Source organism: Motacilla alba, chromosome 1A, assembly GCF_015832195.1.
Source record: "Motacilla alba alba isolate MOTALB_02 chromosome 1A, Motacilla_alba_V1.0_pri, whole genome shotgun sequence".
Taxonomy (NCBI): Eukaryota; Metazoa; Chordata; class Aves; order Passeriformes; family Motacillidae; genus Motacilla; species Motacilla alba.
The window spans coordinates 66,433,833-66,457,398 of NC_052031.1; the positions used below are offsets into that span (position 1 = coordinate 66,433,833).

A 23,566-nucleotide genomic window follows, 5' to 3' on the forward strand; every position below is an offset into this window, starting at 1 on the left:
AGTCTGTAGAACGTGGATTTGTGTGAATTAGGAGGGTGCATTGGGAAATAGTGCTTTATTCTGGCTCTGTCCCTGTGTATCCATTCATAACCTTTTTCAGAAATTGGTTTGGTGGAACTAGTGTAACCTTTCTTGTGAATTCTTGAAAGAATTGGTTTTATCAGCTTTGTTTTTATAGTTGGGTCAATAGACTGCAGGGAATGAAGTTTCTTTCACTCTCAGTATTATTTCACTCTCAGCAAGTATTTAGAGCTTGCTAAAATTCAGCATTACTCAACAGTCCTGTGCCAGATTCCTAGCTGGGATCAATGGCGTATACCTGTAAATTTTCTTGCAAGCTGTCTCTGAAATATTTCCTGCTTCTTAACCAGGTCAAAGTATTAATAGGGAAGAAAAGAATGGTGTAAAAAACCATAATTTCTTAAGCATATTTGTCATATCTTCAAATTTATCACTGGAAAATTACCATCTGTTACATAGTTATCTGTTAATGATTAGCCTTTGGATAAATGACTGCAATTACATTCTTTTTGGTTTACTGTGGTGAAAACAAGCAATGGGCTGTAGAATGATTTGCAAATTGCTTGGAATCTGGTGTCTGCAGGAAATAATTCTGTGTTTAAATTTACAAGAAGCAAACTTGCATCTCTGGCTTAAAGTAAATCTGATCATACAATGCAGTCCCTTTGTTTGCAGAGGGGATCTGTGATGCTTCACTGGGCAATAATTTTCTGCACACTATTTAAATGGGACTTGTTGAATCTCACGCTCTATGCCTGTAACTCAATCTCTCTGTATTTCTGAGTATTTTTGACTGTAGGGTGTCCCTCACTAATGCCTGTATCTGCAGTAGGCCTATAAATATACTGCAGGTGGGAAGGTAAGTATGTGAAGAAAAGGGCTCTGGTGAGTGGCCTTTGCAGAAAATTACCTTTTATCCTCTTTTCACGGAGATTTTTATTTGTAACAACAGAGCTTTTCATTGCAAGGCCTTAGCTGAACCATTCTACTTGAGCAAGTAGATGGAGAGCACCAGGTCAGAGACTAGCTATGGGCTCTTACCAGTACTACTTCTTTTGCAGCAGAGGGCAGTCAGGTAATTTATGAAACAAGGTTTAATGTGCCTCTTTTCTTACAGGGAGAATAGGTAAGTGCCTTAACTCTCCTTAGTATTTGGTTTGCAGCCTATGGCTAGTCTACAGTTTTTCCCTCTTCTTATCCCCTCCCCTCCTGTTTGATTTCAGGCTAATCCAGTCTGTTCTGATATTTGTATCAACTAACATTGCTAAACAGGGAGTTGCATCAGTTCTCACATGCCATTGGTATTCCATAAAGGCCTTGCAATGGAAGACTCACAAGGTACATTGGTGCAACAGAGTCACTAAGGGTTTCCTCCCTCTTCTTTTTGCCTCCACTTTCTCTTGTCTCACAGGTTTGCCCAGCCGCGTGCCCCTGCGGTGAGTAACGCCAGCAGCCTCTGCTCGCTTTGAGACATTTAGAGTCTGAATCGTTCTTTTAATTTAAGGTACCCCAGAGTTCATGGCCCCCGAGATGTATGAGGAGAAATATGATGAGTCCGTTGATGTATATGCTTTTGGGATGTGTATGCTAGAGATGGCCACGTCTGAGTATCCTTATTCCGAGTGCCAAAATGCTGCGCAGATCTACCGTCGGGTGACCAGTGTAAGTCCCTCCTCACTGCCGAGCCTAAAGCTACTGCTGTTTGCAGCAAAGGACTACAGCTGGGTAGCACCAGTGCTGTGCAAGTGTGTGTAGGGGGAAAAACCTGAAGAGAGATTATTTTGGGATGAGTGCGAAGTTACAGGGTGGTTGAACTCGCTGAACGTCTGTCAGAAGCTTGTAAAATATGTGAATGGAAATAAAATTTTGTATGTGTTCAGTATATAAGAAAAAAACATGAGGAAACCAACCCTTCAGACCAAACTAGAGAAAATAAATGCACTAGAATACTAACTGATTTATTTTCTAAGCCACTTGGGGGATGGTGGAAGTAGCTCTGTCTTGAAGAGGAGCTGGGTAACCTTGTTCTCTGCAATAAAGCAGGATAACAGATTTGAGCACTGGCTTAGCTGCCTGCCAGTTGGCTAGAGTGATTTTAATAGTTCATTGTATTCTGAGTGGCCCTTAGCTCCTGTGTTTTGGGGACACTTCTTAAAATGATGAAGTGGAAACACTTGATAAATAGCAGGAAGCTATTCCACCCTGGTAAGTACTGGGCAAGTGTAGTGGTGAAGGTGGAGGCATTGTGGGAGAAAACAAATTAGGCTGAGAAGGCAATCAAGGGATTAGAGCTGGCCCATCTGACCAGACTGAGGAGTGGACCTGGAGACCCTGAGTGCAGGAAGCAGAGCTGCAGTGCTAGAAATGTGCAGTACGATGTGGCTAGATTTAATCTGTGATACCTGAAATGGTGTTGTGAAGACTGTACCACTACAGTGAAACAAACATGTTCAACCTTGTGACCTAAGCATTCAGAAGGAATAGTGAGGTGGCTGCTTGGGGAAGTGAAAACTCACATTGGATTTCTCACAATACCTGTGCACATGTGCAAAGGAGGAAGAAAAAAAACTCCAGACTTACCTCTTTCTCCATAAACAAATGAGTTCCTGTTGTTAATTTTTTTGGAGCATGTTATCTCAGAGAAGTTGGAGGTTTAATAAACAACTTGCCTAGCTTTGGAAAAATAAAACGCTCTCTTATTCCTGATGCCTCACACTGCAAAAGGCAGATATAATTCCTGACTTAGAGTTGGAGAAGAGTTTTCATATCAGAAACAATGAATTCTGAAGAGAGGCTTGGTGAAATAAGACTATCTCTTTTTTTCAGGGAAGTATTGGAGAGGCACGGAAGGAGAAAAAAAGACCTAAGTGATCACTTCAGTGTTTTGCACAGATGCTAGAATAACTTTTATATACATTTATATACATACAGAGTTGGGTTTTTTTATGTAGGTTTTTTTTTTGTGTGTGTGTTGGCAAACTTACCTGTAATTTTTTTAATAGAGTTTAAGAACTAGGCTAAATTCTAGTCCTTACTCTGTGTACAGCATAATTTGTCCTGGAAGCAGTTGGGATCAATGAAAGAAAGCTATGTATCTTACTAGAGCAGTCTCAGTGGTACCTTTCACTGTGCTTATGGATGTGTCTTGGACAGAGCCAAAGCAGCAAAATTTGGATGGCATTGCCTGATGTAACTGTCCTGCCTGTTCCTTAAGGACACTGCTAGGAACTGGGATGTTGGTGAGAATCAACTGTTGAAACAACCTCAGGCTTGTAAATCCCCAGGTCTTACAGAGCTGTCTTTACCCTGATCATTGATGTACGTAACTGGAAAGCTTTGTAGGGACTTGCAGCAGAAAAAGTTACCTAGGGACTTACCAGGGTTCCACTTACCACTTGTTGATTGTGTGTGGTGCTCCTTTTTTCCCATTGTTATTGGCTGACAGTGGAAATTCTAAGTGGATGAGAAACACTGGCAGTTTTTTTCTGTCCAACACCACCTTCTCCTCTGCTGATGGTTCACAAATCAAGTTTATTGGTTGATTTTTTTTTTCCCCCCAACTATTTAATTTACTGGTTGGGAGCTCTTAAGATACACTTTGTTATGAAATCCAGCAAATCCTGTTTTATTTTAGAAGTAGCAAAGGACAGGAAGGTAAAGAAAATGAAATGTACATTTGTCTGCTTCAAAAGTCTGTGTGCTTTGGTATTTTTGGGATTGTTTATTTCAGTGTAGATGCAAAGCAGTTTGTTCAAAACAAAACCAACCAGAAACAAAATGTTAAGAATTTTCAAGGAAAGCTTTCAATAAAGGCAAGACAATATTATCTGGAAATAAAGCACAATCCTGTCTTAGCTGATAATGGAGGATTATGGAGGTTCTATGATATGGAAATAATATAATGGAGGTTCTATGATATGGAAAGAGATCTGTGTTCTGAAAGTGAAATGAAATACTCCTAGCATTCATTTTACCACTCCATGAAAGCTCTGTGAACCCATGTGAAAAAGAGCCAGGTAGTTTTAGATTTAGAAGATTTTAGATTTAGAAAATTCTAGAGATTTTAGAAGTTTAGACCATGTGTGCAGTTGTGGGTGAGGGGTGAACCATTTGCCAAATTCAGTACTCGAAAGGACAGTGTGTGAACTATCAATAACAGAGTGGAGGCAAAAAAAAAACCTCTTGCAAAAGTGACTTGAGCAGTACTTACCAACACATCTCTTCTAAGGTATGTTGGAAAGTGATTGTGTTTTGTGGAAGATGTTTAGCCATCTCCATTTCAACCCCTTCATTGCTACCTCCTTGGAAATGTTTAGGGGTGTTTTGAGGTAGCAGCTACAGTCCTGCTGTGCCTTAAATTGAAAGGATTATTTTATTCAGGTGCATAGAGAGAGCAGAATGAAGGCCAGTAGGAATTGTCTGCTATGTAAGTCATGAAAGGTCATACCATGTTGGAGCTTAAAAACCACTGAAACCCCAAAGGCAAGAAGTTCAAAATGTGCAGCCACTCACTGCAGGCCATATGTATTTAAATTAATTAATTTCCCTCACCCTCTTTGCAGGAACTGTTAGGCTTAGTAAAAAGCCAAGTTGCTCCGTTATCTTAAATCCTTGCTATTGCTTAGGACAGAATCCTGGAAAAGGTCTCTTAATGCCCAGGGTGTCCTCTCAGAACCTCTTGGTAATACCAGCTTATGTTCTTTTCTCCCATTTTGGCTGTGCATTGGTCTCTTTTTTAGGGGGCCTTCAGCTGTGTTGCATTTTGACCTGACACCTTTTGTGATAAGGATGGCTCTAGCTGATGCCCAGATACTGCAGCTTTGCAGTATTGCTCAGAGTACTCAGTCCTGTTCTACCTCTTTGGTTCAGTATCTTTCCTCATGGTTGGAAGGAGTTTTTTGTTAAATAATACACCTTGGCAAGCATAGATCTAGAATTTGGATCTAAAGGCTGAAGTTCCTCTCACAGATGAGACATTTTTTGGCCCAGGCAGTAATTGTTGCTTCACATCTTGGACAATAGCATTGCTGCATAAGCCTGCTGTTCCTAAGATGCTCATTTATACTGTCTACATTCTCTCACTGGGAAGTTCCTGTAATTCCTTAAAACAGTCCTAGGAATAAAGTTCTTGAATTTTCTCCGCCTCAAGAAACACAAGTGCAATTAAATTGTTTTTCTGGATTACTTTCTCTAGAAGAATTCTTTTAACAGAGTAACCTGGGTATGTACCTGGCTAAAAAACCACAACTGTGCAGGATTTGTAGGGCTCAAGGTGTTATGACAAAATTTGTTTCACCATTCTGATATGAAAATCGGCAGTTTAACACAGAATATTGACCTCTGTTGTACTTGCACCCTTCAGCATATTCAGTCCAGACCCTTTCACTAAGTTTCTTTAGAAAGGAAAGACATCTGCTTAGCTTGTCACTCAGGCATAAAGGAATCTAGCCTTGGTCTTTGTTTTCATTAAATCATAGTGTTGCAATTTTGTCCCAAACCCCTGTTTTCTTTATTGAAGCCATCCTCTGCTGTGCTTTGGAAATGGTTCCAAATAATTCGATAGTCAGTGCTTAAAAAATTGCAGCTCTCTGGATTTTTACCTTCCTGTGGGATGGGGAAATCTCTGAGGTTTAAGCAGTACATCTCCTCAACTGGGACTGAATGCATCCAGTGAGCACTTAATGATGCCTAGGTGGCCCCAGAAAAGAAATTATCTAAATCTGCAATGAATTGATAACAAGCTGCCCTATGTAGTTAAAGTACTGATTTCCTCTCCTTTGGTTTGTTTTTTTTTCCTCTGCCCTCTTGTGCACAGCTGTCTGTGTGGAATGCTACTAGATTAGGGAATGGATCCCCTTTTTTTTTTTTGCCTTTTTTTTTTTTTTCCAATTTTTTTTTGCAATTTTGCTCTGTATCCAAGTAATGCAGAGAGTTATCATGTAAAATGAAACAAGATACATATTTTTTTTATGTACTTGCTTGCATAAAAAACAGAAGAAAGAGTGTAAGAGCTTGGTAAAATTCCGGAGAGTTTCCCTGTCTGACTTTGTTCTGCTCAGGGGACTGGTATATTTTCTTTGACCTGTTCCATGCATATTGCAATTAAACACTTTGTCATGGGAGATATTTAAAATGGACTACACGTGCATTTAAATGGAAAAAGAGATATTAATAGAACAGACATCTTAAGTATGATTTCTTAATTTAGTCTGTTTGGGCATCAGTGCAGTGAAGGCATAACTAACTGCAGTTACTTCAGCTGCTTTGCCTCAGCCTCTGGTGGGACCATGGAACCCAAGCTGTTGCCTCAAAATCTAGATCTCTAATACTTGGATGTCCCAAGGCTTAAATGTGCTAGGTGATTGACTAGTAAAAAGACAGTTAATATGTTTATTATACAGATTTTTGTCCTTGCATATCTACCACTAACATAAAAATCCAAATATGTTCATTGCAAAAAAGTTAATAAAACCATCCTCAGTTTCAAATGTACTAATCATCTGAGTTTGAGCAGAAAACTCCCTTCTTCTTTCTCCCCCCTCCCATCATATAAACTTACCTTTTAAATTTTCCTGATCGACTTGTGCTCTGTACTTGATTTTCTCCATGCTTACTTTGACAAAGTAAAGTTTTGTATTTGTTCTTTCTTTCACCAGAAGTCCAGTCTGTTCTCTCTAAACAAATGTCTGTTGTCTGAGCTGGCCTTAAGATGAGAAGGGGGGGAAAAAAAAGCATTTTGCATTTTTTGAGTTTCAAAAAAAAGGTTGTTGAGTACTAAAATGTTCCACAGCAGGCATAACATTTTTCTTCTCTGTTCTCCAGAGCTTAAAAAAGGGCCTAAGGGAACAAGGCACATAATGAGTAACCTGACCAGGCAGTGTCTAACTGGTTTAAAACTCCTTAATCTCCCTAACTGGTGGGAACTGGAATTCACTGGTTAGGGTGAAGGTCATTCTCTTTGCTGGAAACAAGGCAGTTACAGAGCTGTAGTTTGGTTGGTGAGATAAAATGAATCTTTTCTTTACTGTCTTAAAAGTTAGGTGTCATAACTATCTAGACCAGTCATCTGCTTCATTTTCACTAGAGGTGCAGTGGACAAAGTATTTCAGCTCTTATTTTATTCTTCTTCCTGAGGAGTCTTAAGTAGCAAATAAAAAATACTAAACCTTTAGACATATGATTAATTTTACTTGCAGGACTTAATGAGTGATGATTAATTTCTTATTCTACTTCCTGGAAGCAATATCTAGTATTTTTTAGGCAGGAATAAAACTGTTTTCTTTACCTTGAATGACTTGGTTTCTTGACCTGGTTAAAATAGATATGGAGCTCTTTCCTGTCAACCTTTCTAGTGAAAAAAGCATTGAAAAAAAAATCAGTGGAAAGTAGGGGAGGAAACCCTCCAACAGAGAAGGTGATCTTTTGTGAAAGCAGGTATTGAAAGGCTACAAACCTTGAACCAAGCGCAAGAAACATTAATTGGAAGAAAGGGTAAACTCTTGTGTTCCTTCGAAGAAGAAACTCTTGGCAGTTAAGTGTGAAATGTAAAAAAAATTTGCACATCATGTGCAATTCTTTTGCCTCACACTGACTGAACTAAAGAATGTTTAAACTTCTAGCACTTGCCTCTTGTAGCCATTCACCTCAGTGGCAAGCATTTTGCTGTTACAGCTTTAAGAGTGCAGAATCTTCCTGTGTGGGGATTCAGTCACTGACTCATCAATTCAGAAACATAGACCCTTAAAAGTGGAAGGTGGGAATTCGAGGATTTGAAGCATTAATATCTTAAGCGGTCTTGCATGTTACTTTAGGAGTCCTCTTTAACAAGTTACAATGATCCAAGTAAGGAAAAGCAGTGATCAGCTTGAGCCTGTCAGATGACAAAGTTGAGGAAGGGACTGGAATATCTTTCTCTCCAGGACAGGCTCAGGGAGCTGGACCTGTTCAGCCTTGAGAGGACCTTATCGCTGTCTGAGTATCTGGGAGGGAAGGGAGGGTGTCAGAGGATGGAGCCAGGTTTTTGGTGGTGCCAGGCAATAGGACAAGAGGCTGGGGCAGAAACTGATGAGCAGAAGTTCCACTTGAACATGAGGAAGAACTTCTTTCCTGTGCAGTGATCATGCATTGGAATAGGTTGTCCAGGGAGGGTGTGGAGTCTCCCTCACAGGGGATATTCCAGAACCCTCTGGAGGCAATCCTGTGCCATGTGCTTTGGGATGGCCCTGCTTGAGCAGGGAGGTGGGAGCAGATGACCACTGTGCTCCCTTCCAGCCTGACCCACTCTGATTTTGTGTTGTTTGCACAGCTAAGTCAGGTGATGCCTGAGTTTGGAAGGGAAAAGGCTTATTCAACTGAATTATTTTCTGAAATTAGCTCACTGTTCACCATCAAAAGCTTTAATATCACAGCTAAATTTGTTTTTGTCAATATTGATGTGAAACAAACTTGGTTTGAAGTAAAGTAAAGGGAGCTATTTTTCTTACCTTTCTCACTGATGAGCCTGGGTTGTGTCTTTTGGCAGTTCTGAACAGGATGGGATTTTAAGATCATCAGGAATTGAAAGGAGTGGAGGATTGTGAGCATTAGTTGAGTTGCATAAAATTAAGTGTAATTTAATTTCTGAAATGTGGTAGTAATGCAGAGTTTCTAGATGTATTTTTAGAAACCTAAGTTCAGAGAATGTGAGTGAAACAATGTATCTTTAAAATTTTAAAAAGTATTTTTAAGGATCAGATCTCTTAAAACTATGATCCTAGTGTTTAATATTCTATCCTGTACTGACATCCATTTAGTTCTTACATTAACTGAGGTTGATTTAACAAGAGATGGGAAGGTGGCTCTTAGGAGCAGGGAGGTGATAAGTGTTTTTAAAATGCCTGGCTCTGCAGTGTGATGAGAACCATTATAATTCTGTGATAGGTGAATCACTGAAACATTCCTGTGGGGAGACTGATGGTTCAATGTTTTTTGTCTTAGAGTGCCACTAGTTAAAAATACTGACACTAAGAATGCATAGGCTACTATTTCTTGTCCTGCCAGCTGTACTGCTATAGTTGCAAGGGGTAGGAATGGGATAACTCCAGGAAAGTCTTCACTCCTATTAGAATAAGTCTGAAAATAAAAAGGCATGGTGACTTTTGGTGCATTGTTGGAATGGTGCACTATTTTTGGCGTTTGCAACATTACCTTAGGCCTTTTAAGTAGATAATCCTTTCTAAAGGCTAGTTCTGGTATCAGATGGGTTTTGTGGCCCATGTTACTCATTATTTAAATTCAGTTTGAAGTCCAGTGAACTAATCTGTGGCTTTTGAGTTACTGTACATGAACTTAAAAATGAGTGCAGAACAAGGATTTTCTACCAGAGTGGGAGCAGATTAAAGCAGAGGGTATAACTAATACAATTTTATTTTTCAAAAACATGTTTTCCATACTGAAAATAGAAGACAGACACTTCTAGTATTGTGTCACTGTGGCATTTCTAAATTTATATAACTGAAATGTGTGTCTAGGCATGTCTGGTTTTGGGTTTTTTCTGAAAGCCATTTTCAAGCTGAAGTCCCAATAAAGCAAAGGGTTGTTGAGCTAGCTCGAGGTGTTCACATTAGAGGCAGCATCTCTGCCTCTAAGGGTGAGGTTAAAGAACTGTGCATGGTAGATGCCACTGATCTTACCTTTATGCTTTTGTGCAAGAGTAAAAGAGTTAATACCTGATCTACTTGTCCAGTCAGACTTTATTGTTTCACAGGAACCTCTGTCCTCATACTGTATGTTTCTAAACAAGGCCCTTTTCACTGTTCCATGCACCAAATTTGCTAATTGTTAGCCAGCTGTGCACTAAGAAACTCTGTCCTGGTTACAAAATTTCGTGTTCTGGAGCTTGATTAATTTATTCTATACATTAGAATCGCTGCAATTGCAGTAGCTGTTGTGATTAATCAGTAACTTTTTTTAAAACTGTAACAATATTCTTAGCTTCAGATTCTTTGGACTTCTGAAATAAAGAGATGCTTCATTTACTTGGTGGTTCTGAGGAGCAGTGGCATGTCTTGAGTAAAAACTTAAAACACCTTTTTTGCTGGGCTGGGTCACTTGTCAGGGGGTAGCTCTAGTAGTGTATATTATGAGTAGTATATATTTGCAATAGTGCATAGCATTTTAGTATTATCACAAATACAGTGGGTTTTGACTTCAGTTACTACCTTTGTCTTGAGAGTGCTGGAAAGGCTTGCAGCCAGGAATTTCTAAGAAGAATTATGACTAGTTCCTGTTCAAACTTTAGCTTGTGGGAGTGAAGTAACAGAACTGTAGCCTGCTAGAGCAGTCTTGTAAGGCTTTGAATGCTGTAAAGTCTCTGGCTTCAGTAGATAAAAGTACAGTGCTGAGACACTGACAGAGAAGTTGGTTGAGTAGGTAGTGTCGGTATTCTCCAGCTCTTGGGCTTGCTGATCACCTGTAGGATATGTTTGTGAAGGTGATAGTGAGCAAAGATTGCTCATGGAATGAAGAATGCTCATGGAATGATTGCTCATGGAATGAATTTTATGCTTTTCACCAAAGCTTCTCTCATACAAATTTAACTTCAGGAAGAAGCAATTAGTTTGAGTGTGTCAAGATATATCTTGTATGTATAACAACTTTAGTTCTGTACATCTGTCAGTTTTTTTGTCGTGATTGACCCCTAACCTTTTTCTTAACGTCCCAAAATGTTTGGGAGGTTAGGCAGTAAATTGAAGAGGAAGAGTATCTGCATCACAGCAAGCAAGCCTGTGTAAATTCTACAGCATCGCCATTGTCTTCACAGTGGGGTTCTGAACTCAGGGCACACATGCTTACCTGTTGGTTTGGAAAAAGTTAAGGATCATGAGCCTCAAATAACTTACACACCTGCACTGCAGAGGGTAAAGGCCAGTTGCTTAAGGTGTTTCAGTGGCATAGAGCTCTCAAACAGATGAGATGGGAAATGTTGATGTGGATGATGGTAGATCCGTCAAGTTGGAGAAGTGTTGGGTTCAAAATATGCAGTCGTTGTTTTTGATCAGAAGGTAAGACAGCAAGGCCTGTCCTGGCCTGAACAGTGCCTCATGGGCTGGCTCTGGCTCACTAAAGCTTTCATCTGCTTCCACTGCTTGCATTGCAGTAATGCTGTTTACTCTGCTAGGATACTGATCTGGTACAGAGTTTATTCTGCAGGATTTACCAGTTTAATTCTTGGCAGAATTATCAATTGTCCAGAATTAATTGCTATGAAAATACTGACATCAGTGAAATGAAATTTTTACTTCTGTTTAATATGTTGCATTTCTATTTCTTTATAATAACTACTCTAGTTTGCTGTTTACCAGAGCAAGAAAATCAATCCTCTGTAGGCAAACCGTGTGTCTCTTGAACTGAGTAAACGCTAAGCTGAAGTCTTTATTTTCATACTATGTATTCAGTTCAGCTGGGGTGAGAATTATCAAACAGTTTCAGGTATGTTCTGTGTGAAATAAGGAAAGAACCAAATCTGAAAAAATGTTCCTAGACCAGGCAGCAGGATTAAGATGAATGATTAGAGGGAGTGAAATGGTTAAGCATGCAGGTATTGAGGGCTGGGTAAGTAACTAATTGCAGGTAGTGAAATTTAGGAGATCACGGGTAAACCAATTTAGATGCTATATATACCATAGCCTGAGGGCTTCTTTGGGACTAGGGGAAAGAGGTTGGATCTTTTTTTCCACTGCAATCATACTCTCTCTAAATTCCTGAATTAATGGTTTGTGGCAGCCTGGGACTGGCTCAAACTAGAATGGTAACAGCTTAGCAGAAAGGAAATATAGACATTTTAATTACTTTGTTTGTGTGATTTGACTTTGCTGCTGGTGCTGTTAGCTTCTGGACTGCAGTGTTAGAACATATTGTTTGAGAAGATCAATCAGTTACTGTAGAATTCTTTCCAGGCTTTTAGAATTACAGCATCTTTGAAAAGAGCCAAGCGAGAGTTATGGTTCTACTGGGACAGGTAGACTTGACTTGTCAAAAGCTGAAATGTTGAATGTTCTTTGCAGGTCGTGCCTTGTACCCCAGAAAAGTGTAGCCTTAATTAAGTGTGTGGAATGTTGCTTTTGCAATGCTGATGGTGTATACTATAAAAACACCACTGGTATAATTGTGGTATACTTGAGGAACTGAGTATGTTATTTTAGGGTGAAAAGTGATCTTGATAATTCTAAATTGCATTTTGTAACAATTCATCACCATTAGTTTGTCAAAATTAGTTTGCTAACTTCATCTTTAAAATGGCATATGTGATCTTTCTTAGCATTGCTTCTTATGTCCTTAGCATAAAAAATACCCCAAACCTTGAAGCTATGGCCAGCTCATTTGATTAATAAATGGGTTTTACAATGGTTGCTTGGAACTAGGTATCAGAAGAAAAAAAAAAATTGAACTTCAGGTTGAGGTCTGAAGTCTAGTGAGAGATACTAGAAAATATAACTCTGGATTGTTTGTGAGCATGTGGTGTAAACCAAGCAACAATACAGCTTTCTAACATTGTGCAGATGTTTAAGGACACCTTAAACACCTGGATGTTGTTTGAAAGTGTTTAAAAATCACCTTCAAATCTCTGTGCCCTTACATTAAGGAAAAAGAAAAGGAACTTAGATGGTTTTGCCACTGGTAGCAAAATGGATTATACTGGTAGTGCTGACTTGAGTTTAGTTAGGCTGAATGGCAGTCAGCTGTGTGTGTGCTGCTTGTAGCTCCATGGAAGGGAGAGGAGAAACAGCAGCTGCCTTCATTCCCCTGCACAGCACACTGACCGACTTGCTTGCCCTGGTCACAGAGGTACTTGTGCAGCAGCAGGAGGGAACTGCGTGATGATCACACTCACAGCCTTAAACTCTTGCAGAAAACCTGGGTGGAGAGTAGGCAGAGCAGCCAAGTGGGTGGGTGGGGACATGCAGGAAGTAAAGGATCCCTCTGCTGTCACTTCTTCCTCCTCTTGCATCTGGCTGGGCAGGCAGACAGGGACGTGCTTACCTCTTGCTTATATTGATTCTTTCTAATCAGTATTAGAGTGACAGAAACAGATATTGAGCGCCAATCTCTGCAGCCTCATGTACTGGACTTGGAAAATAACAAGAGATGTCCAAGAGAAAACAATGCTCCCTTCTAACCTTGATGTCTGCTTTCCTTCTGCTGTGCGTTAAGTCCACAGCCCAGTGGAGTCCCATCGGAAAATAGCACCTTGCTAACTCTGTGGTGCGTGTGGCTCTCTTTTCCTGATGGATTTCACAAAAAGAGAGATCTGTCCCATATTTGTAATTGTTAATTCCCACTGTTGCTGCTCTCACAAGGATTGTGCTAAAGAGGTAAGTAAGAATTTCAGCTCTGTCAAGTGCGTGTAGCCACAGGAAAGTCTTTTGGAAGTGAATCAGAGTTCTCTACAAATCTTTTCAACTGCTTTACATAGCTTGGTTCTTTACCTTTTCAACTTAAGTTTTTCCCCCTGTAGTTTTTTAAAATGTAAATTAAAATCCTGCCCATCAAGGCTGGAACATTAATTGATTCTGCTATTTTCCGCCTATGGTTTTGTTCCAAATCTAAGCATTTTTTATTAAATTTAGAGTGTCTGAGGGTATGTAACGCTTCATCTGCCTTCATTTTGACTTGTTGTAGAAGATATACAGCATTGATTGTACCTTCTCTAATGAAGAAAATGATGTTTTCAGTATCTCTTACATTAGAACAAGATGTTGAACTACTGACTCAGTAATCTGGTGATCTAATGAATGCAAAATATTATGTATTTCTAGGCAAAAAATTGTGGAAGAGTTCTGTATAGCTTATACTTTGGGGTTTCAAAGTTTTCTGGAAATTTAATGTTTTTAAGAATACATAACTTGCTTTTAGTTCATCAAATAAGTGTTGATTATGTTGAATTTTGGAACATGTTTTTTCACCTGGTTAAAATCTGATAAAATCATAAACTTTATCACATGTGAGATAAGTGAAATACGAAATCTTTATTATGCCTAACATGCAAACTGTGAGTTTTTAGTTTTGTATCTGTGGTTACCTACATGAACATCCTTATTTTAGAGGTATTCTCAAAATCTAAGCGTTCAGTGATTTTTATTTTAAATTGGTGCTTCTTTCAAAATAAGCAGTTCTGCCCTGACTGTCCTTCTGTAAGCCCGAGAGCTCAAGCAGCAGTGTAGGGAACTTCAGCTCACTGGAAGCTGCTGCTGCCTTTTTTGGTTGGATTTGTTTCAAGTCTGATACATGCTGTGATTTGCTTCATTATGCAACTGTGTTAATGTGTTTGCTGGCAAAATAAAGGAAATTACACTGGTGTGGGACTGGGAAATGGAGAAAAGGACACTGTTGCTTTCAGCAGCACTGTCAGCTTGTGCAATTTTAGAACAGTAGCTTGAGAAAATACTGATTTTTCATATGTGCCTGTTATACCTGTCTACTCATTTTTTTTTTCTTTTGCAAGGGCTCTTCCTGCTGTTTCTTTAGCAAACTTGTAAATAATGCTAGTGGGATTTGGCTGTTTAGTTCTTAATATTGTGCCACTGGGAAACTGGACTGGTAGATTAGGATTTGAGTTTTCCTGTGGTTGTTCTACGGAGTTAGGGGACCAGGAGCAGCACGTAGGAATGTGACCATTTTTAGTGTGGTTAAAACCAGGAAACACTGTATTTCCTTGAGTGCCTTTGGGTTCAGAAGCTGCTGAAGGTATGCTTGGCTGCCCAGCTTGTGCAGTCTTAAGAACACATCAAGGTTACGTGAATTTCATGGCCTGGCCTTGCTTGGGTTTCTGTGTGATGGCAGATTAAGGTGTGTAGGCAGCTCTTGTTAGAAAAGATTTCACTGACTGATTGAGTTTTAATCATGTATAGTACCCCTGTCCTGTACAATTTGACGCTTCGATTGGTGCTTGCAGGAGGGAACAGAAGGGTTTGAAAAGTGATGAACTTCAGTGTCTGGGGAGTGGTTGTCCAGAGCTGGGAGGAGGCTTAGGCAGCACTTCTCGTGGACTGTGGAGCAAAGTGAGAAGTAGGGAGCTGCTTGAACACAGAATCCCAGGTCCTAGTGTGATGTTCTCCCAGCTTTTTTGAGGAGCAGTTGGAACATGGAAGCTCTGCTAAAGGAGGCTGGCAGGAGCTTCACTTTTTAACTGTACTCTTGGTTTAGAATTCATAAAATGGAGTATTGTAAAATGGTCCTCGTGGAAGGGCCTGAAGATTTTGGACAAGTGTTTAATTTCTTTCAGCAGTGAGAAACGCAGGGTAGCAGACTGAATTTCTGATTTTCAAATCTATCCTTAGCTTTAACTTTCTAGGCTCTCTGCAAGAACAGAGCATGTGGTACAATAATTAGCAAGAAGAATCAAATCCTGGCTTTGTTATGCTGATATTTTTCTGTACCAGTTGTCTTCCTCATGTTAGCTTTTAGTTTTCTGAAATGAGATTGTCACAAATCTGACATCATCCTTCTGCTGCTGCAGTGTAAATGAATGTCAGTGCAGGCTGCTATGTCTGAGGCTTGGGCTATTTAAAAGACTTAACATGTGTTAAACTTGGGCAAATTTAGATGGCAATATATGCAATAAGAAGTTGAGTAATGATTGCATAGGTTAAGTATGTTATACAGGAGAGCATTTAATTTTGTATAGAAACATCTATACTCCATATATAAACCTGAACTTCTGGGACCATTTTAAGTGTGGTCATAATGAAAGGTGGCACATTGGGCAAATCAACTATATGAGCAGAGTTTTATAAATCCCTTTAGAGTGGAGAGCTCTGTGTCCTGCTTGGAAGCTGGAGGTGTATATAAGGCTTGGTTACACTCTGAAACCAAACCTACCCATCCAAACTTGGGTCTGATGTTTTATCACTTGGGGCATTGCTTTTCTTAAGGCTTAATTGTCAGCAAAGCTTCTAAAAGTATTCAGCTAATGTTCATTGGCAGGCTGTGTTTCAGTGATTATTCTAGTCACAGCATAGTCTGCAGTTCTGTGAATTTCAGTTGCTGGAGTTTCACAAGGGCAAATTTTAGACCAAAGAAATAGATAACCTTCCTCTTATAAGAGCATACAGGTTTTTATCAAAGAAATTGTTTTCTTTCTACAGTGTGGGGTTTTTGTGTCGGCTTTTTTTTTTCTTTTAAGAACTTTGAGTACAGGGTCAGTAGGTGCAGAGACTGGGGTTTTGACTCGAACTTTGCTGTTTCAAGGCTTGTTTCCTGCTCACAATAGAGGAATGGAGAAGGATCGTATCTTGATGTCACCAGTATTTTGTAGGATATTGGGAGAAGTACTTTCTGTTTAGGGCACGAATCACAGTGCTTGTACTGCTGCTTCATTTATTTCTGTACTTTAGAGCTGTGGTTTTCACTTTGTGTTTTCTTGTCATTCAGCAGTGACACAGGGTCAGATGTATCAGGTGTATAATTTCAGGATTGTTTAGCTTGAAAACACCAGCTCTGTTCAAACATTTGAACAGCATGTCTTCATCCTCTCTCATTCTGCTGTTTTTAAATACAGAGTTTAATGAAGAAACTAAAGGCTGTATCAAGTAAAATTGGGTGCCAGATTTTGTTGTGGACAATTGGCCCCAAAATACCACTTTTGGCCATGATTAAGTGATGAAGCTTGGCTCTCTGCCTGAAATGTTTTTTCAGAATTCACAGATGGTCACATCTCATGGCATGTTTTACAGCTTTGGGTTTTTTAGGTTTTGTTTTCCTTTCCCCCTGTAGTTTAGCATGTATTGGAAAAAGTGTTGCTGTGTATCGTGGAAGGGCTCTTCTACAGCCTGTATTGTAAGCTCATTTCCCTGAACTCACAACAGCAGTGATGCAGGAGAGTGGTTTGGGTATCGTAGGGCTTTGGGGGAGAGCTAAGATGCTGGAAGGTTTTTGGTTTTTTTGGTGTTTGTTTTTTTTTTAAACATTGGACAAGTTATTTAAACATTGGACAAGTTATTTAATGATCCAGTCAGATCATCCTGGGCTAAGGTTTTTCCTGTAAAAAAATACTTCATGTAATGGCAGGTTGGAAACATTTTGGGAAGCAACAGGATGCTTTGAAGACTGTTAAATTAATCCTGTGATTTCTGGCATTAGTGTTACATAGGAACCATTTCCTTCTATTCTCAGTCCAGTCTCTGTACTTCCCTCTAACCTGCACAACTTCCATGGATACTAAAAAGTTCTCCTCGCATAACTTGAGCACCCAAGTGCCAATGCCTTCTGTTACAGAAATGTAGCTGGGAAATGGGAAGGGGGGTGTGTGGAACGTTTGCAAAAGTCACTAACAAACAAATGAGTTGTAGTACTGGGGTCAGACTTTGCTTTAATTTGCACTAGTAATTTAGGTCAGTTATCTAGAGAGTAAAAATAGGTGGTTTGTCAACACAATCAAAACTTCTATCAAATGGGCCTTGCAGTTTCTCAGTTGTTACTTGTGTATTTCAGGGTGTCAAGCCAGCCAGCTTTGATAAAGTAGCAATCCCTGAAGTGAAGGAGATTATTGAGGGATGCATTCGGCAAAACAAAGGTGAAAGGTGAGTACTTGCTTTGCAGATAAAGGTACCAGCTGCTGTCTGAGGCCTTTATGTGCTTTGGATGATATCAAATCCAGTTAGTTCCTGGGATCTTTGTTCTGGTGAAAGTTGGAAAGCCAGTACTACTACTGCAGTTCTGATCTTTGGTAGATTCCTGTTCAGTGATTAAGAGGATTAACAGTGTCAGGAAAAGTACAAGTGCCATAGTAACCATCCATGTCAGTTTATTCAGAAATTCTGTTGCTTGTATTAAACTTTGGCCTAATTAGGCAGAGTAGTGGAGGACAGTCCTTTTGGGTTTCCAGGTATTTGGATTGGTTGGTTGTTCTGTAATCCTGTGGGATTTTTTGTCCCTTTGATTCTGTTGGTATGATTGATCATTTTAAGGCCTCCCAAGTTTTAAATTCTTGCTGCTCATTTTTATCCATATTTTCTGCAAGATGACTTCTACTTCAGGTGGTTAACTTATGCCATTACAGGAAATCTGTAACTGTGCTGATGGCTTATTTGTGGCACTTGTTTTGTTTTCTGCTTTTACATGGTTGTTGCTTACTGAATGTCGATTTCAGACTGTTTCAGCTTTTGTCCACCCTTTAGCTGCCCTCTATTCTGTTCAGAACTAGTTTTGCTCATGGATATTTATTCATCCCATTTTACTAACTCTTGAAATTTTACATCTGATGATCTGATGGTTTTGCTGTGTATTTTTAGTTTCAGTTCTTTTTCTTGGTTTTAAACAATTCTGTATTTTTTTTTTCTCATTTGAAGATAATTTTGTTGCTGCACATCACTTATTTCTTGCCATTTAGTTTAATCTGTTAACTACAATTGTTAATGATGCATTTGTCAATCTCTTTTGTACCTTCAGGACAAAGCTTCTAATTACACCCAACAGAACGCACATAAGGTGGTTCAAAACAGCATAAAACTTAGAGAATAAATCAGGGGAGCATCTGGCAAGGTTATTCCTTAGTATTTTTTGAAATCCTGATAGCTGAATGTGCTTTCTACATTCTTTCCCAACATCTAGATATGCTATTAAGGACCTTTTGAATCATGCTTTCTTCCAAGAAGAGACTGGAGTACGGGTAGAACTTGCAGAGGAAGATGATGGAGAAAAAATTGCCATTAAACTCTGGCTCCGAATTGAAGACATCAAAAAACTCAAGGGCAAATATAAAGATAATGAGGCAATAGAGTTTTCATTTGATTTGGAAAGAGATGTCCCAGAGGATGTGGCACAGGAAATGGTAAGTGCTGGTGGTCTGACAAAGCTCTGGAAGCAGTGCTGTTCCGTGACAGTGGAACGTGGTCTGTCAGCCTCTGCTTTTGCTGTTCCTGTCTAGAAATAAACGAGTTCACAAGTGTGTAGACCGGTAGTGCCAGAAAGAGCTTTGTTGTAGCGCTGGGACAGGGGCTGTCTGTGGCAGTGTGAATTCTGTGAATGTATCCTCCTTCAGGTGGAGTCTGGCTATGTCTGTGAAGGGGATCACAAGACAATGGCGAAGGCTATCAAGGACAGGGTATCTTTGATTAAGCGCAAGCGAGAGCAGCGCCAGTCGGTGCAAGAAGAACAGGAGAACATACTTCAGGAAGAAGGTAGTCAGAAGCAGCAGCTGGAGCAGCAGCAGCCATCAAGTGCTTCCCATGCAGGGTCAAAGCATCCCCAGTCTGTCACTGGTACTACTCCTGTCCCTGCTGCTTCAGCGTCGGTTTCTACACAAGTGGAGCCTGAAGAGCCAGAAGCTGATCAACACCAACAGCTGCAGTTCCAGCAACCCAGTATATCTGTTCTTTGTAAGTGCCTCAGTCAGTTTCTTTAGGAACTCTTGCACTTACACAGTTCCTCCCATTAGTTTTACATTTTTGGTGGATAGAGCAGTAAATGCCCTAAGATGATGCTGTCTGCCATTGCTGCTGCTGAGGAACAGTAGGCCACTAGAAAGCACAGCAACATAAGATGCATTCCTGGGGCTTAGCTGAGCCAAGGCTTGGCGCAATTCACAGCCCAGTGTCTTAGCACAGAGTGGTTTCTCTTTGTTTCAAGGCAATATGCTGAATGAACTGGGGCACCTCAAGCATGAACACGTGCCCTTGGTTTTGCTGCCCTCGTACAGGGGCAGTATATCCTGGCCCTGCAGAAGGCTGTATGCTCCTGCACCAGTGCAGATCAGGCTATTAAAACCACTTATTTGAATCCTTGTTAACATAAAGTGGAAATGAGATTAATCTACAAGTAGTTCAGCTCATAATTTCCTTTCTGAAAAGTCTTAATTTTCTGTTTTACATACTGTACATGAACAGATGAATTTATAATCCTATCTTTTCTTTTTCTGCCATCCCAGCATTTGAATCAATATTTGAATCCTGATGGAAAATGACAACTTTTGTATTAGAATGATGAAGTTAAAAAGCGAATTACTGTCTGCTTGTTAGATAACTGGGATTTTAAATTATGCCTAGTTCACTACTGTGCCTCCATGGTGCATCTGCCAGCCAGCACAGCGCAACTGTTTTAAGTGTCTGTGTAAAGTTAAATAAAAATAATGATTAATAAATCTTGAAAGAGCATTCATAATAATGTGGAATTTAGGTTTCTGTTTCTAGTCTAGCCTTTTGTAGGAAATACAGTTTATTCTTAAATATGTTCCTAAAGAACTCTTGAAATTAGTAATTTTTTCAGGGTTTTAGGGAAGGCATAATGGAGGAAAAAAAGATTTTAAAATCAGCTTAAATATTACAAGAGGCAAAATGCTAATAAAGGTCCATGTGACATGGCACAAAAATCAGTTTAATATTTGATCAGGTATAGGATCTTTGAAATTCTTAATCCAGACCACAGTTCTTGAAATGCAGATTTTTATCCTTTACTTTTGCAGCTGATGGAACAGTTGACAGTGGCCAGGGGTCATCTGTGTACACTGAATCTGTGGGCAGTCAGCAGGCTGTGTCCTATGGTTCCCAGCATGACCAGTCAGTCTCAAGCACTGGAGTCCAGGGATACCCAGCTTCAGTTGGCCAAGTGCAGTCCCAGCAGCACGGAGGTTATCAGCCACCTGCAGCGGTAAGCCAGACCTTACAGCACTGCAAATGCATGGAATTACTTGGTTTTGTGTGTCTGTTGAAAGGTGAGAGGAAATCTGCCAGGCCATCTTCCATGTATGTTTTGTTTTGCATAGGATACAGATTCTGCATGGGAGGAATTCAGGGGCTTTTTTATTTTTTGCAAGATGACTGATTTTAGAGGAGGAGGGGAAAGTGCAAGAGCGTCTTTGCCTTTAAAACTTTTATTTAATCTGGGCTGCAGTTAAGCAGAATAATGAGTTAGTCATTTTTGTGAATGGAAGTAACATCCTCAGAACAAGACTACTTCCTGAAAATAAGCATTTAATCTTGCTTGGGAAGGTGGCGTGTGTATGTGTATATGAAGTTAGCAGGGATCAAGCTGCTGGTTTAGTTTGAGGAAGGGATTAGAGTAATTGAAGCCACTGTATGAAATTGCTTTGTGTGTTCTGTGAGACTTTGATTACAGATTTTGCAGGTAAGACTTTTTTTAACTGTTACAGAATGTTGCATGTGAGAGCTCCAGACTGAAAAGACCCCACATCCTTGTTCCCAGTTTTATTTCTAGCTTGTGTTGATTTGCTCATCATGTGTATTCCTTTTCCCTGGAAAGTCTGCACTGGGCACAAGTACTTTTCCTACTATGTTCATTTGTGTTGCCCTTTTATTTTGGTATGTTTTTTTCCTTGGTATGTTTTCAGATCTGAGTAAGAGAGTATGCAGAAATCTATTCTAATTCTGGAGTAGAACTTCTGCTACTTTTATAATGTCTTCAGTGGTTCCCTTGTCGCTTGTTTTTTACACAAATAAAAATCCAAGATTGAGGCAGACATTATGGTATAATGTAGTAACACCATAAAGGAGAAGATGTGACACTTAAGATTGAGGGTCCTCACTTCTTCTGGTACCTGTGCTTGTAGGCTTTATTACAGAATCACTGGTGTAACTAGGATTTTGGCAAACAGGCTGCTATCACCCACAATCAAAGCATCTCCATCTTTCTCAAAGACACTTAACCTGAGGTGTGTGGTACTGTTAGTCCTTGATGATGAGTTCTTAATCCCTCTAAATAAGCTGCTCTTCTGGGTAAACCATATTTTGGAGTGTGGGCACATACTGGGCCAGAAGCCATGTCACTCTCTTGGGATGGCTGGCTTCCAGATTGAAAAAGGCCAGAATCTTTTGGGAGGAGGAGGGAGAACAAGCACATGGTTAAGGAATAGCTGAGCTGTGTAGTTTGCTGCAAAAACGTGCTCAATACTGTGTGATGACAACAGTGGTACCAGGAGGCTGGTAGACTACAGGGACTACTAACCCTTTGTTGGGAAGGTCAAAATTACATTGACAACTGAAGAAATGGCCTTAAAAAGAATCACAGAATTCAGTCTGATCAGGACAAGAACAAGGTCGGTGCTTAAACTGGAATAATCAGCTACACGAGTAATAATGAGTAACCACTGGCTAGGCAGCCATTTTGCAAAATAAATTTTTAAAAAAGTCAGGGATTACATTGGACCGCAAGCTGGACATGGTCAAAAACATCATGCTGTCATGAAAAAGGCAAACATCCCATTATATGAAATAGTAGTTCTGCTCTTGGCTATTGGTAAGTCTATCCTGGACACCTTGGTTGAGGGAATTGGAGGGTGGCTTGGGAGAAAATTCAGAGGAGAGTGTTAAAAAACCCCAGGAGGAGTACAAAAAATGTGGTTTGTGGGAAGATGGAAATAACTGAGTCTATACAAGATAAGCTTGAGGAGAGAGAAAGCTGTAAAAGGCTGCTCTGAAATAAGAGGAGGCTGATCAGATCACAACATTGTTGCTAGATAGAATAAGGAATGATAAGCCTAAATTGCACCATGGAATTATTGTTTGGGAAGGGCTTTATTTAATACTCAACAAAGACAGATAAATGTAGTTTCCATCAGTGCAGATGTTTCTGAACTATTCAGATAAATTAGGGTCAGGAATGATGTATAACTACTCCTGCCTTGGAATAGATGAAGATGTATTTAGTTAACCATTTGAGTTCTTTTCTACTTCTCTCCCAAATTTTTAAGCAATTTAGCAAGATTTCTCACAACAGAAATCTTGAAAGTAAGATCTCCCCCAAATATCTTGCTGTTTTCTCTCTGGAGGTCTGTATTTCATTTTATTTAGTTTAAGATATTGTGGATTACCTCCATAGAAGTGTATACTGCCTCTTGAAAAATATATTTCCATTCACTTAAAAAATCCACAGCAAAACACAATACAACCTCTCCCCCCCACCAAAAAGAGCAATAACAGAAGCCCCTGAACCAAAAAAATGCAAATCTCACCTCAAAAATGTATTGTATTTCTTCTGATTTGATTGGATTTTGACCTGTGGCCTTCTGGATTGTGGCAAAATTACAAAATCCAGATGTTTTTATTGGCCCAGCATCTGGAAGGTGCTTGTCTAAGTCTAATTTTACAGAATTTTCCACGGATTGAACTGAGTTTTTTCTACAACTCACGTTGTAGAAGGTGTAAGGTTTAAATTTTTATGGTAATGTTTCAGTTAATAAAGAGCCAGCTGCCTACATTTAGTTCATAATTCAGGCAGAGGGACTGCTCCAGTAGAAGAACTGGGTGACCCCTGTAAACACACATTCACTTTAAAACTAATCAGTGTTTGAAAGCTCATTGGTATCTAAGTTTTTATTTGTCAGACTACCAGGTGCTTTGAGTACACACACTATGGGCTGTGTCTCGTGGCCAGAGAAAAAACCTTCTCTGTGTGATCTGCCTTCCATGTGTTTCTCATGAGGGTTCTAGGGAGCTTTCCACACTGCTCAGTAACCTAAGGCAAACTGGGCTCCTCCGAGGTGCACACAGCCTGTTCCCAGTGTGTCTTGGCATTCATTCAGCATTCTCATATCTTGTGGTACCACATATGAGTC

The 23,566-nt window shown here is 39.8% G+C and overlaps 1 protein-coding gene across 8 annotated transcripts in view; it reads left to right on the forward strand.

The window, feature by feature from the left end:
• Nucleotides 1-23,566, forward strand: part of WNK1 (WNK lysine deficient protein kinase 1) — a 98,560-nt gene that overhangs the window by 36,796 nt on the left and 38,198 nt on the right. For 7 of the 8 annotated variants that reach the window (XM_038155549.1, XM_038155551.1, XM_038155550.1 and 4 more), the window contains exons 4-8: nucleotides 1,526-1,683; nucleotides 17,491-17,579; nucleotides 18,610-18,829; nucleotides 19,040-19,376; nucleotides 20,459-20,643. In XM_038155549.1, coding sequence (XP_038011477.1) covers nucleotides 1,526-1,683; nucleotides 17,491-17,579; nucleotides 18,610-18,829; nucleotides 19,040-19,376; nucleotides 20,459-20,643 — 989 coding nt within the window. Of the gene's footprint in view, nucleotides 1-1,525; nucleotides 1,684-8,761; nucleotides 13,374-17,490; nucleotides 17,580-18,609; nucleotides 18,830-19,039; nucleotides 19,377-20,458; nucleotides 20,644-23,566 lie in introns of those variants that run through there. The other variant, XM_038155557.1, reaches the window with a different exon arrangement.